Source organism: Myotis lucifugus, unplaced genomic scaffold (assembly GCF_000147115.1).
Source record: "Myotis lucifugus unplaced genomic scaffold, Myoluc2.0 scaffold_874, whole genome shotgun sequence".
In the NCBI taxonomy this organism is placed as follows: domain Eukaryota; kingdom Metazoa; phylum Chordata; class Mammalia; order Chiroptera; family Vespertilionidae; genus Myotis; species Myotis lucifugus.
The window spans coordinates 40,536-54,440 of NW_005871922.1; the positions used below are offsets into that span (position 1 = coordinate 40,536).

The 13,905-nt window shown below is 60.2% G+C and overlaps 1 protein-coding gene and 1 non-coding gene across 2 annotated transcripts in view; both read left to right on the forward strand.

The window, feature by feature from the left end:
- The window catches only part of LPIN1 (lipin 1), a 29,866-nt gene extending 23,036 nt beyond the window's left edge, over positions 1–6,830 (forward strand). The window contains exons 15-19 of the mRNA XM_006106639.3: positions 227–313; positions 1,778–1,930; positions 3,052–3,166; positions 4,699–4,802; positions 6,398–6,830. Of these exons, the coding sequence (XP_006106701.1) occupies positions 227–313; positions 1,778–1,930; positions 3,052–3,166; positions 4,699–4,802; positions 6,398–6,557 (619 nt within the window). The 3' untranslated portion in view covers positions 6,558–6,830. The remainder of the gene's footprint in view (positions 1–226; positions 314–1,777; positions 1,931–3,051; positions 3,167–4,698; positions 4,803–6,397) is intronic.
- Positions 6,831–12,968: 6,138 nt separating this feature from the next.
- LOC111824070 lies at positions 12,969–13,075 on the forward strand. The gene has a single exon (XR_002827173.1). It is a non-coding gene; the product is annotated as a U6 spliceosomal RNA (small nuclear RNA).
- The last annotated feature ends 830 nt before the right edge of the window (positions 13,076–13,905 follow it).

Sequence of the window (13,905 nt, forward strand, 5' to 3'; positions counted from 1 at the left end):
CGATCCTCGCTCAGGTGGGCGGGCTCTTCGAGTATTAGCGTGGCCCCTTCCCATGAGCGTCTCCTGGGGTTCGTGCTGGTCTATGCCTCCTGGGCCCCCGGCCAGACCGCGTGGGTCCTGTTGGCAGTTCCCTGAGGCGTTCCTGGTGCCGTGAGTTGGAACGGAAGTGTTCTCCCTGTTGCGACGCCCTCTCTCTGTTACTTTTCTCATTTTTCTCCTTACGCAGGTCAGACACTCTGGGCCACATTTTGCCCACCTTGGGGAAGGACTGGACCCACCAGGGCATCGCGAAGCTGTACCACAAAGTGAGCCAGTAAGTACAGAGCGGGCCCCCCGCCCCCCAACTCCCGCACGCGGAGCACGGGATGCTGATGGTGGGTGACTGGCCGAGGGGCGTGCCTCTGCCTGGGCGTCAGCGGGGGTGGCGGAGGGAACCCCGAGGCCAGTACCCAGAGACAAGCAAGGAGGTGATTAGTGAGCCTAGACAGCCCTCGTTCCTTCATCGCCCAGCGGTCACTGCGTGCCCGTGGCGTGCGGGCCCTGGGACGGGCTGGGGGACGATGAGGTAGGCGTGGTCTCTGCCTCCCGGACCCCGTGCGACTCGCTCGTGGGTGAGTGAGTCCAGGCCATTTCTTTGGGTGTCACATTCGTGGTCGCCCAGAGATGCTTAGAGGGAGGGTTCGCAGCCCGAGACCCAGGAGGAGCTGCCACTGGAGTTAGGATTGGACTGTTCCTCTTCCCTGGCTCTGCTGACCTTGAACAGGGTCCCTCTTAAATGTGAGGCGCTGCAGGCAGGCTGAGGGAACCCGGTCTGGCAGGTCGCTGCCGGCCCAGAGACACAGGACACCCAGCAGTTCTCCTTGTTTATTTTTTGCTGAACGTAACGACTTGTCTGATATGGTCAGCCTGTGAGGAATGAGCTGTAGGCTGATCACACCTGGCTCACAGAGGGTATTGATGGCAAAAGCTTGCTTGGTTATTGATTAAAAAGAACTGTACAGGTACAAAGGGAAGGCACGTGAAACTCTCAAATACGTTCAATAGAAGGATGTTTCCTGAAATACCTAGGCCACTGAGCGAGCGGGTGCTTCGGGCGCCACATTTGAACGAGTATTGTCTGAGTTCCTGCCTTACTCGGTGTAAATTTTTTATTCCTGTAACCGGAAGTCAGCGTCTGAGAGTTAGCAGGAGTGAGTGTCATCGTGTCCTCAGATGGACGAGCCCGTCGGGGCCTCAGGTGGGAGCCCTCTGCAGCCGGGACACTGAGGAGGGAGGGGAACTGACTGTTCCCAGGCTGTCGCTCCTCTCCCCTCGGGCCTCGTGGGTTCCTGCGGTCACCACTCCACCAGTGAGGCAGGGGCCTGTGACCGGGAGGAGTCGGGGCCCCTGGGTTCTGAGGTGACAACGCAGCTCGCTGTAGACACTCGGACCTCGTCACCACTCCCAGCTTGTGATCTCATCTCTGAAACGAGGACACAAGCTGGGCGACCCTGAGGTCACTGCGAGCCCAGACTGACCTGCTGCGGGCTGTGCGGCTGCGGGCAGGGCATGTGTGGACAGCTGGGCGTGGCTTGCCCAGCCACACGTGGGTCAGAACCCCGAGCATTTACTAGTAGCTGAGGTCGCCAGCCGGCACCAGCCGCTGTGCCCGGAGCTGTCCTAGGTGCGGGCGCCTCGCCCCTCAGGGAGCCATGACCTCGTCAGAACGGGCAGCAGGACGGGGTGGGTGCAGGCGCGTCCCCGTGCGATGGCTCAGCACACGCCCTGTCTCTTTCAGGAACGGGTACAAGTTCCTGTACTGCTCCGCGCGGGCCATCGGCATGGCGGACATGACGAGGGGCTACCTGCACTGGGTCAACGAGAGGGGCACCGTGCTGCCCCAGGGGCCCCTGCTGCTGTCCCCCAGCAGCCTCTTCTCCGCCCTGCACAGGTAGGTGCGCTCCCCGCCTCCAGGCCGGCCCGGGCGGCCCTCTCCCCTCCCTGGAGGGTCAGCAGGAACAGCCTCCTAACGCTCTTCCCAGCCACCTGCCCACTCCATCGTGGGCACCGGAAAAGTCATCCCCAAATGCAGGCGGGCCTGCCCGCTCCCTTCGTGGTCACCAGGGCTCAGTGGACAGTGGACGGGCCGATTCCTGGGCTCGGCGTCGTGTGACAGTCCGTGACCTGCTGCCTCCTCTCCCGTGTCCCCACTTGGCAGAGGGGTGCTCTCCCCTTTTGTGGGGGGCCCGCCACCCCCTCACCCTTTTCCCTCCCCACATGGTCCCACCAAGTCTTAGAGAATCAGCTTGCGGTCCATCTCCTCGGGGACCTAGGCCGGGTTCCATGGCCCTTGTCCCAGACGCCACCGCTCACCTGGCCCCGTCTCCCGTTTTCACCCTCTGGGGGAGTTCCGGTCACTTCATTCTAGTGGACCTGCCGCTGACCACTAGCCAGTCTTTGCCTCCACCCTCCCCCGCCCCCCCCCTCGGCTGTATTCAAGGCAGCCAAGCCGGGCTCTGGCCTCCCGGGAGGCAGAACCTGCTGAGAGTTTGATTGAAGTTACAGCGAATCTGCAGGTGGATGAGTGTAGGGAGACTCCTGCCTCCTTGGGACCCATCTTCCGGTTCAGTCATGCGGTGCACTTCCTTCGTTACTCAGGGCCTCCCTTAGGCAGGTCAGAGCGTAAGGTCCTTAGGACTCGGGCACTGGCGTTCACCAACGAGACGGGCTCCCGCTTTGCTGAGGCCTTTCCTCTTGGATGGGCTTTGAGGGTGTGCAGGCCTCCCCAGGTGTTCCCCTCCCTCCTGCTCTGGAGGCAGCTCTTTGCTCCCTGGATGACTGGTCGAGGTCTCGGGTGAAGTCACGTGTCCTGAGCCTTTTCTCTGGGGAGACTGCAAGTAGGGGTTCCCTCCCTGCCTGGTGCTTTCCTGGGAGAGCGGGGCTGACCCGCACACGGTTAACCTCCCAAGACCAGTGTCCTCGGGTCCCGTGCGTCTTGGAGGGTTAAGGAGAGCCTGACGCGATGGAGCGAGTCCTTACGCTGACCCGCCGTGTGTGTGTGTGTTTTGACAGAGAGGTGATTGAAAAGAAGCCAGAAAAGTTTAAAGTCCAGTGCTTGACAGACATCAGAAACCTGTTTTTCCCAAACACAGAACCGTTCTACGCTGCTTTTGGAAACCGGCCGGCTGTGAGTAGGACGGGGGTGTGGGCTCTGGGGGTCCTGCCAGCTGACAGTGGCCACGGGGGCGGCTGCCCGGAGTGGACGGTGGGAGACCAGCCCCCACCCGCCAGGAGGCGCCGGGAAAGCCACCTGCCTCCGCCCGAGGCGGGGAGACTCCCCTTGCTCACGGCCTCTGGCTTTCCCGCAGGCGGGCTGGTGCATTTCCGTTTGAGGCATGAGATGTGGGACTAGACACATTAAGTTCGGAACTGCTTGCTGAATTGGTAAAACAGGAACACGGAGTAGGATTAGCCGCTTCCTCCCACACGGGGACCACGAAGCCAGCCCTCAGCCCCGCGGGGAGTCGGTTTCCAGAGCAGAGCAGCCCCCGCTTACCCGCGGCTTCGCTCTCCGTGGCTTCAGTAACTGTGATCAGCCGCAGTCGGAAAACGCTCCATGGAAACGTCCGGAAGTAGCTCACAAGTTTTTTTGTTTTTTTAAAAAAATATATTTTATTGATTTTCCACAGAGAGGAAGGGAGAGGGGTAGAGATTTAGAAACATCGATGAGAGAGAAACATCGATCAGCTGCCTCCTGCACACCTCCTACTGGGGATGTGCCCGCAACCAACGTACATGCCCTTGACTGGAATCGAACCCAGGACCTCTCAGTCCCCAGGCCGACGCTTTATCCACTGAGCCAAACTGGCCAGGGCAAGCTCACAAGTTTTAACTCGCTCACCTTTCTGAGCGGCGAGATGAAATCTCCCGAGTCCCATCCCGCCCCGCCCCGCCCCGCCCGGGAGGCATCGGCCGCGGGGGGGCCCCCCCCCCGCCCCCCCCCCCCCGTGTATTCACACTGTGGATGCGCCTCGCCCATTAGGCCAGTCACTCAGCCGTCGGGTGGTCAGACCGGCGTGCGGTGTTGCAGTGCTGGGGTTCAGGTCACCCGTTTTACTGAGAATGCCCGTTCACGCCACTTTCCCTGTTGCCATGCACCGCTGCACTTGCTCCGTTATCCTGGGTTATTATTGTTCCTGTGCCTCACTTACCAAGTTCACGTAACCAGAGGTACGCGTGCACAGGGACAGTGTGGCCTCTGTAGGCTGGGTACCCTCCGAGGTTTCAGGCACCCACTGGGGCCTGGGAGCGTGTCCTCGGTGGACCAGGGCCCGCCGTGCTGTTCCACACGGTGAGAGAAACCCCGTGGGATTGGGTGTCGCTGCCCCCGTTTGCTGGAAAGCTCAGCGTTAGAGAATCGAGTCGGGGAGTAACTTCACAGTAAGAAAGTTCTCCTACGTGCGAAGAAGACGGGCCAGAGAGCGACCTTCAGGAGTGTCAGGGTGCAGGGAGCCCGCCAGGCGGTCCACCCTCTGACTCCCTTGCTGCATAGACCCTCACGGTGCCCAGAGGGGAAAGCTGGTGTCACGTTCACGCCCAAACACTCTTCCCACACGGGTGGGGAGCGTAGTGCTGGTTCATGAGACGGCGCAGCATTGCGTCCAGTCGGGGAGGTCCTGTGTCTGTATTCACTCCTTCCCAACCCTTTCCCCAACGTAGGACGTGTATTCGTACAAGCAAGTAGGAGTGTCTTTGAACCGAATATTCACCGTCAACCCCAAGGGCGAGCTGGTGCAGGAGCACGCCAAGACCAACATCTCCTCGTGAGTCCCCGCGCCGGCCAGGGTCGCCGCGGCCGCCGCCGCCGTGGCCAGGGTGGTGTGGGAGTGGCCTCTTACCGTTCACGGTATTCCTTTGGGTCCTTCGGTTGCCTATATTTTAATCTTTAATCCCTGCAAGGAAAATATGCTTTCACTCCTCGTATTTTTGCCCAAAACGTAATGTTTGGACAATCTGGATTAAATCAGGTCCCCTCTGGGTGGAACACTGAAACCGGCGGTTACAGGCTGCTCCGGAGTGGAATTGCATGAATTTGAAAACGAGTGGTTTTGATTTGCCAAGTTGGGCCGAAAAGCCTAGAAGGCGAATTAAAAGGGTAACCAAACGGACTCTCACATGACACTGTATTTCAGGATGAGGCGCATTCTGGCCGGAGCGCCATCTCACAGTCACTGCTGTGTGATCGTCCGGGTTCCTCCCGGGGTTGTGGCCACGCCTTTCCCGGAGGCAGAGGGCTGGGCGGGGGGCCTGGAACGAGGCAGCCTGGGGGGCTGCAGACTCTCTCCTGACCTTGACAGTGCGTTCCGAGGCAGGCCCACCCTGCTGGCGAGCGGTGACCTGCTCCCCGGGGTACGGCCGCCTCCCCTGGCCACAGAACTCACACGCGTAGGTCTCAGGGCCAGGAGGAGGTCTGAACATTGGCTTCAGTCCCCAGGAAAGACAGCCTCTCGCTGTGAAGGGAGATGCTTTGTGTCCTGCGAGCTCCATGCTCTCAGAAGCCCTGGGAGGGCCTTGATTGGACACAGGCGCTCCTTCTTGTCCAATAAGTCATCTCATGCCTCGGGCAGGCCGCTTCCTCGAGGGGGGTGTTGGGAAAGCCCCTTTGGGTTCTCAGCAAATTGGTGCTGGAGAGGGACCCGGTGGCCGCGAGGGGCTCGGTGTGCAGAGGCCCGGGTGGGTCACGGTGTCTGCTGGGAGGCACCGGAGCCTGAAAATGCGTCAGCGCAGCAGCTTTCTTTTCGGAGCTCAGGCCACGGAAACGAAGATGCTCCGGCCTCTTGGGGATCACAGAAGCGAGTGAGGGGCCTGCAGGGAGCACTGAGAAGCAGGGCCTAGTTCAAGTCCATGCTCGGAACTGAGCCCAGGGAGGGAGGGCCGGCCACAGGCTCCAAGCAGGAAGGGGGGGGGTGGGGGATCCATTTCCCCAGACCACGCAGCTGGTACATGGCAGCGGAAGGTCCAGTCCACGTCCTTAGCCCAGGGCCCAGCGCCTTCCCACCGCACAGAGGCCTGGGCTCGCCATGCTCCAGAGGCCGATTCCCTCCCATGACGTGCACACGTGAGCTCCGCAGGGCGCTGGCCTCTGCTGCTGACTCCTCTTGTCCTGCAGCTCCGCCTCCGGGGTCCTTCCTGCCTCGGCAGGCCGGTGCCTCGCCCGGGGCCTTCTCTCATCCTGCTGGCGCTCCCTGCGGCCGCCTGCTGATGACTGAGGCCTATTCCAGAGCGCCCTCCGCAGCATTAGCCCCGGGGTCCGGCCTCAGGCCCGGGGGTCGCTCCTGGTTTCCGAGCTCGGCGCGTGGCAGGTGCTGCCCTGGGCTGGCGTCCCTGGCGGGCGGTGACCTTGTCCGTGTCCTTCCAGGTACGTGAGGCTCTGTGAAGTGGTTGACCACGTCTTCCCGCTGCTGAAGAGGAGCCATTCCTCGGACTTCCCCTGCTCAGACACGTTCAGTGACTTCACCTTCTGGCGGGAGCCGCTGCCCCCGTTCGAGAACCAGGACGTCCACTCTGCCTCGGCGTGACGCCCCGCAGCCGCCCGCGTCAGCCAAGACCGGCCGCCCATTAAAGGATCGGTTGTGGGAGCCCAGGAGGGAGCTCGGGAGCCGCGTGCGGTCATTGCCTGAGCGCAGGGAGCTGGGGTGCACCCTCCTCCCGCTCCCCGGGGCTGGCGTTTCTAAGTCAAGTACCAGGGTGCACATCCTGGGCGAGGAGTCGGGTGCACTCCGGGGGGGGGGTGGTGTGGGGGCCTTTCCTCGCTGTGGCTGAAAGCCAGAGACCACGCTGCCCTACCCGCCTGCCGGTCACTGGGCAGCATGTCCCTGTGAAGCCCAGCAGAGCTGGCGCCTGGTCCCTGCTGGGGACAGTGCCCCCGAGGTCGCCAGGTGCGCGCCACGTGGAGAGGGGCACACGTCCCCGTGGTGGCTCCCACCCATCTTCTGTTCCCCGTGGGGGTCGGGGGTGGGGGGCACATGCTGGGTCATGTGACCTGGATCTGGGGTCTCTGAAGGGCCTGGCCCTGTGGGTGTCCCTTGCAGTATTTGCCGACGGTCTAGTTTTAGGTGACAAGCTCTTCTTTATACTTCGATTAGAGAACCGACGTCACTGGCCCCTCCCCACCCCCTTTTTGTGGCTCACGCTGGACTATCTATGCCTTAATGCACCTGGCAGGCGTGTTCTCTGGAATGTGCTTTGTCCAGCTCCCGGTAACTGAAGCCTTAAGCTCAGGCCCGAGGGAGTGTGAGGGGCAGTGTTTCCCGTCAGGCCGGCCCTCGGCCGCGGCCTCGCCTCCGGCAGGCGGAGCTGGGCATGCGGCTGGCACGGAGCCGATGCCGCACGGCTGTGATGCCGGTTTCCACGGGAAGCTCTCAAACGAAGCTGCTTGGTTTTAAGAAAATCGTTTCAAGAAGTTAAATTATATTCTTTGTAGATATTATTTATTACTTTACTCTGATTGGTTATTGTTTTAAGCAGTTAGCCATAGTCTTTCTACGATAACGGTCACTGATACATTAAGAAGATGTACGTTGGACTACCCAGAGCCTTGTTCTCGAATCTCACCACACCGACCTTTTTATTTTTCTCAGCTTTTCCCACTCAGGTCAGGGCACGGCACGTGGATGAGTCACGGCTGGAGGGCCATTCTTTAAGCCATGGGGAGATGGACTCTCTTGTTTATATAAACAAATTATCGAGAGAACAGTTTGAAAAGTTAAAGAGTTATTTTGGTAAAAGATTTTGCTTTATTTTTTGAAGTATTATTTTTCTAAAGAGCGTTTTCCTCCGGTGGTTGAAGTGCTTTCCTCTTCAGATGCTGTTGTTAGAGTCCTAGGAGGCCGCACTGTGGGGCAGGCCATGGACTTGACTCTTTCTGTGAAAGAGACACGAGGTTGCGCGGCAGGCGGCAGGCGGCGGCTCTGGGACGAGGCCCCTGGGGAATGGCTGTGGCCCCACAGAAAGGCATCCCCTTTGCATGGAATCACGCACACACGCACCCACAGAGCCCCTCGGGAGGCACGAGACGTGATGAAACACGGTCCTGCCCGAGCTCTGGGCGTGGGCACTGGCCTCCTTTGGAAGCTGCACTCATTCTTTCTTCCAGAGGGTGTTCGGGGTGAATTGTAGCTGCTGTGACCTGAGTCTCGTTCCTCCTCCACTGGAGAGCGAGGCTGGGGGAGAGGGGGCACCCCCTCAGGCCATCGCCCCGCCAGGACGAGCAGCGCTGGCCGTGCCACCTGCAGGTGTGAGCGCGTCACCCGGGGCGTCCGCCCCACGGCACGTGATCCGGGCACGCCTCCCAGAGAGTCGCCCTGGATCTGGGTCCAGTTCAGAGAGTGACCCCCGCCCAGGTCACATCTGTCACGGTCACACCGGCCGTGGCCTGGGAAAATGAGACTGGCACGTGGGGGACGTGCACGCGCGTGCGTGTGGGCTTGTCTGTGTTCACAGCCACCGCCCCGCACCCCGCAGGCGGGCCGTGCTGAGTGCGCCTGTGCCCAGGCATCAGGGCGCCTGCGGGGAGGAGTCCCTCAGGGGCGTCGCCCAGGGTTCCTGCTGCGACGGGGAACGCAGGCCTGGTGCACGGAGACATGAGGACGTGCAGAGACGTCCCTCTGCCGGTTTGGGTGAGGCTCCCCGCTTTCACCGGTGCTGCTTCGGCACCTCATGTGTGCGTATGTGCTGGGAAACGATACGCATCATTGTGGTACTCCTTGTGTTGTGCTGGATGCAGAGCTAGGAACTTGGAATAAAAGAGACCCGTGAAAGGCTTCTGAAAGTCAGTGTGAACTTTATTTTATTCATATTTTGTTATTGATCTCAGGAGGGGAGAGGGAGAGAGAGAAACATCCATGATGAGAGAATCATGGACCGGCTGCCTCCTGCACGCGCCCTACTGGGGATGGAGCCCGCAGCCCAGGCCTGTGCCCTGACCGGGAATCAACTGTGACCTGGGTCATAGGTCGATGGTCAACCACTGAGTCATGCGGGCCGGGCTTGTTTTTCATTTTGGACCAATCCAAGCCCTTGCCTCATTCACCCACGTCACTTGAAAGCCGTCGCCATTCCTCTGGGTTTGTGCCTGGTCCCTGTGCCAGAGACATCCTCTTGACCTACCTGTGCCAGCCGGTGCTTTTGGAACAAATGTAAGAGCCATGGTCCCTGTATGTATAAAAGCTGGCCGCCAGGGCTCCGGGCTGGGCTGCTCGTGCGGCCAGACCCAGCGTCCCCCTAGAATGAACGCTCGTGTGCATGGGAGACACAGCAGACCCTCTCCTCCGGCTGCACATCGCAGACTCACTCCCACACGGTTTCCGATGGTCGGCTCTCCTACCTGTAAAATAAAGGGGAGCCTGACTGTCCGTCGTCGTCGTGGGCCCTGAGATGCCCACGCCCTCCCCAGGGCACCGCTGGGCGACGCATTCTCCTTTGCACGTGCAGGCAGCTCTCGCACGCAGGGAAACTCTTCCACGGGTGGAGTTTTTCCAGGTCTCAGCTGCCAACACCCGAATACGGAAAAGACTCCTTATCCTGGCTTTCAAAGCCGACACCCCCACCCCCACCCCCCAGCCTCGCCATCCCTTTCGTCGGAAGCCAAGGAACACTGACGAGTGGCCATCGGCTTGGGTCCCTGCAGAAGGTCATGTGTGAGCCGGGTCGCCATCCAGGGGCGGGAGAAGAGGCATGCAGGGCAGCTAGGCGGGCTCCTTTGAACAATGAAGAGAACCTGACTTCTGGAACCTGCGTGTGCGCTTCTAACAGGAGCGCTGCCCCAGCTGCTGCCCCAGGACAGCCGCCAGTCCCTGCCACCCAGTCCTCGGCGCCCTCTGCACGCCTGTTTTGTGTCCAGACCAGAGGGGCGACGTGAGAGCAGGGCTGCCGTTCCCGTGGGCCCGGGCCGGCGGGAGGACATCCCTCCCAGCCCTGAATGAAGGGAAAGTGGTTAGGATGCCACCAGGGCCGCCTTCCCGCCTCTGGTCCCTTCTCCCGCTCCTGCTGCAGTCGAAGGAGGCACGTGTCACCCCCCTTGCACGAGGGCTTGGTGCCTGGAAGGAAACCAGACAGAAGTTGGCCCTGGCCCCGGCCAGTTTGGCTCAGTGGATAGAGCGTCAGCCTGTGGACCAAAGGGGGTCCCGGGTTCGATCCGGTCAAGGGAGTGTACCTCGGTTGCAGGCTCCTCCCCGGCCTAGGCCCTGGTCAGGGGTCGTGCAGGAGGCAACCAATCGATGTGTTTCTCTGCCTTTCCCTCTCTCTTCCACTCTCCCTAAAAATCAATGGAAAAATATCCCCAGGTGAGAATTAACAACAAAAAGTTGGCCCTGAAAGCCAGTGGCTCCCCATGGCCACCTGGGGGCACACTCCATTTGGTTTGAAGGCAAAGCCTTTGAAAACATGATCCAGGCTTGATAGAGGCCCCTCCCGGAGCGCGGGCCCTGGACGCCAGCCAGGTGAGTGGTGGGCTCCTGCCGGGGGAGGGGAGGAGCGCCTTCCCCCGACGGCCTGGGCACCACAGGGCCTCCAACTGGCACCACTCAAGGTCAGCATCACGAACTGGCGTGGAGGAGGGAGGTGCTGGCGGCTGTTTGACATTCAGGCCTAAGACGGGTGGTTCTCAAAGCGTCGTCTTGGGGCCTGCAGTGCCTGCATCCGTGGCTTGTTAGCAATGCAAGTCCCTGGCCCCACCCGGGACCTTTCCAATCCACCCGGGTGTGGGGCCCACCTGTGTGGATACATCCTCCCAGATGCCGGTGCTGGCTCGGCTTCCAGAGGCACACTGAGGCCCGGGCCCTGGTCCCCAGGAGCTGCGCGTCCAGGGGCAGCTGGCATCTGACTCGGGCCTGGCCAGGGCGACAGAAAGGACCTGCTGAAGGAGGGAGGCCCCTGGAAACCCACGCAGGGGCTCCCCCCGAGTCCCCAGGTGTCCTGAGCCCCAGGTGCCCAGCAGCCGGCCCGAGCCACCTTCCTGGGCATCTCGGCGGCAGCAGGGCCTGCCTGGGAGGGGGACTGCCTGCGACAGGCCGGGCCGAGCAGCCTAGCACATGGGAGCCGGAGGACCCGGGCTGGGCCCAGCTTTCGACGGCTCTCCCTTCCCCACACCCCACACGGTCGGGGCCTGGAGGGGCTGTGCTGTTTCCCGGGATCCTTGCACGGGGCAGGAAGTCCATTCAGCCCGGCGTGGCTTTTAATGAGTTCTGCAAGCAAGTGGCCTCTTCCGGTGACTCATTCTGCCTTTTGTGCACCGGAGGCTGTGGTTTTAAGTTTCACTTTGGAGAGTAACCACACCGCCGTTGCTGCTTTCTCCGCCGCTGGAATCCGAGCAAGTTACAGTCATTGCGCAACAAAGAAGCGTGCACGCAGGCGGCCTGTCCTGCTTCTGCTCTGATTGTAAAAACATCCTTTTCCGAGACGGATGACGGGCCAAGCGAGGGAGGCCTGCTCTGCAGTTTCAAGGAACACATTCCTTTGGGGACTTGATGTGTTTTCCTCGCAGAAGTGGCCGGGCAGTTTCGCTTTTGTTCTTGATTCAGATTTCGGGACGATCCTAAAAATAAACAGCACACAGTGTTGGGCGAGCGAGGCGGCTCCCCTCCGATTCCTTGAGAGAGACTTAGTTCCGGGCGAAAGTGTGTGTTCTTGCTCTCAGGTAGCACAATGCCAAGGTAATGACGGTGGAGACAGGTTCTCTGCAGCGAAATCGTCTTCATGTGGATTTTCCGCGGAATCAGAGTGTGGTCCCCGAGAAGGTGAACGGCTTAGGACCAGGCAGACGTGTTCAGTGGACAAACACCATGGACGTTTTCCTCCAGTTTGAATGATAGAGTCATCTTCAAAAATCTTCCTGTGGAACTCAGTTATGCTTACACAGTTTCACTTAAATACATTCAAACATAAGACAGTGGCCCTGATACAGTTATAAAACCAAAACATCCCTGGCTGGTTTGGCTCAGTGGATAGAGCATCAGCCTGCAGACTGAAGGGTCCCAGGTTTGATTCAGGTCAAGGGCATATGCCTGGGTTTCGGACTCGATCCCCAGTAGGGGGCATGCAGGAGGCAGCCGATCAATGATCCTCTCTCATCATTGATGTTTCTATCGCCCTCTCCTTCTTCCTTCCTCTCTGAAATCAATAAAAATATATTTTAAAAAAAGTGGTACGTTAAAGGTGGGCAGGTGCAGGGACAGGAATGCCAGTGAACTGGGAGAGACTGGGGAAGATGGGCGGGTGCCTCTAGGGGGACGGAGCGGTGGGTGTTATCAGGGTAGAGGCGGGGGGGGGGGGGGGGCTCCTGGGCGGGGGTGGGGCTGCTGGACTCAGTCTGGAGCCATGGCTGGGCCTTGTCCAGCCGGGAGCAGGGAGAGGCCCAGGGTGTGAGGATAGTGGCCTGATCCCAGGTGGCGGGCATGGATGGGGAGACTGTAGGGCAGCTCCGATGGGGGAGGCCGAGGCCCAAATCTAGGCCATACTATGGGGGCGGGGAAAGCCCAGGAGTCCAGGATAACTCCCACGTGCTGGCATGGACACCGGTGCCCAGAGGCGCCCCGTCAGAATGACAGCTGTGGCTGATGCTACGACAAGTATTGGGAACAGAGAACTGCTGTAGCCAGTGTGGCTCAGTGGATAGAGCGTCGGCCTGTGGACCAAAGGGGTCCCGGGTTCGATTCCGGTCAAGGGCACGTACCTCGGTTGCAGGCTCCTCCCCAGAGCACCGGCCCTGGTGGGGGCTCGTGCAGGAGGCAACCAATTGATGTATTTCTCTCACATCGATGTTTCTGTCTTTCCCTCTCCCACTCTCTCTAAAAACCAATGGGAAGGTATCCTTGGGTGAGGATTAACAACAGCAAGAGGAACGGAGAACCTGCCAGGCCTCAGTGCCGGGGCCCGTCCGCCGTGGCTGGACGGTAGCCCTGATGGGAGGGAGGGATGTTTAGAAATCACGGGTGTCCTGCTCGCTTCAGTGGCCCATATCCTGAAACCGGAACGACGCAGAGAAGATTGGCCCCTGCGCAAGGAGGACACGCACATTCGTGACGCGTTCCATATTTTAAAAAAATCACGGATGTCTAAGTCCCACCTCAGACCGACGGGCCCGCGTCTCCGAGTCTCCAGCTGCCCCTGGGCTGCGCGTGGCTTGGAAGCGCCGACGTCATAACCTCTGGTTCTCGCAGGTGTGAAGGACCCAGACTGAGATAAAGACCTTTGCACGGGAGGGGGGGGAGGAGCTGTTGGACGAGGGGTGTTCCGTCTTCCTGAGTAACGCAGAGGAAAAACCAACGTGGAGATATCAGGAAACAAAAAGAATAACGGGGTGACAGGAGGGGAGGGGACAGATGGGCCGTGGCTGCGCCTCGGGTGCCGGGGCCTCTGGGGAACAGAACTGAGGAGGCGTGAGAGGCAGAAGGAGCCTCTGATGGGACGCAGCGGCTTCCGCGCTGTCGGGTCTGCAGGGAGACAGCTAAGCCTGAATGTCACCGTCCAGGGGGCGGCCGCCCCCCGTCACCTGAACCTCCGGGTGGAGTCCTCCAGTTGAGTATGTGTTCACAGAGTAGCCCGCCCAGCGACTGGCCAGACTCGCTGGTATTTGGGGGAGGCTGACACCAAGGACACTTAACTTCTTCACATATTTTCCATTTATTCTCCCCCAGGAACCCCGAAGTCTCAGCCGCGGGCCTGGCTGAGCTCGGAGCTGCCGCGCGATCAGGCCCTGTCACCGTGCGTCCTCAGGGCCTGGCATTGGCTTGGGTTTTCTAACTTTCCCGGGGGTTGGGTGGTATTTCGATGATCTTGTGTTCTTGTTTTTTTATAACAATGAATAGGATTTTTAGATCTTGTATAATGGGATGTGTCAACATTTAGGAGATCAGTACAGCTCAGTGA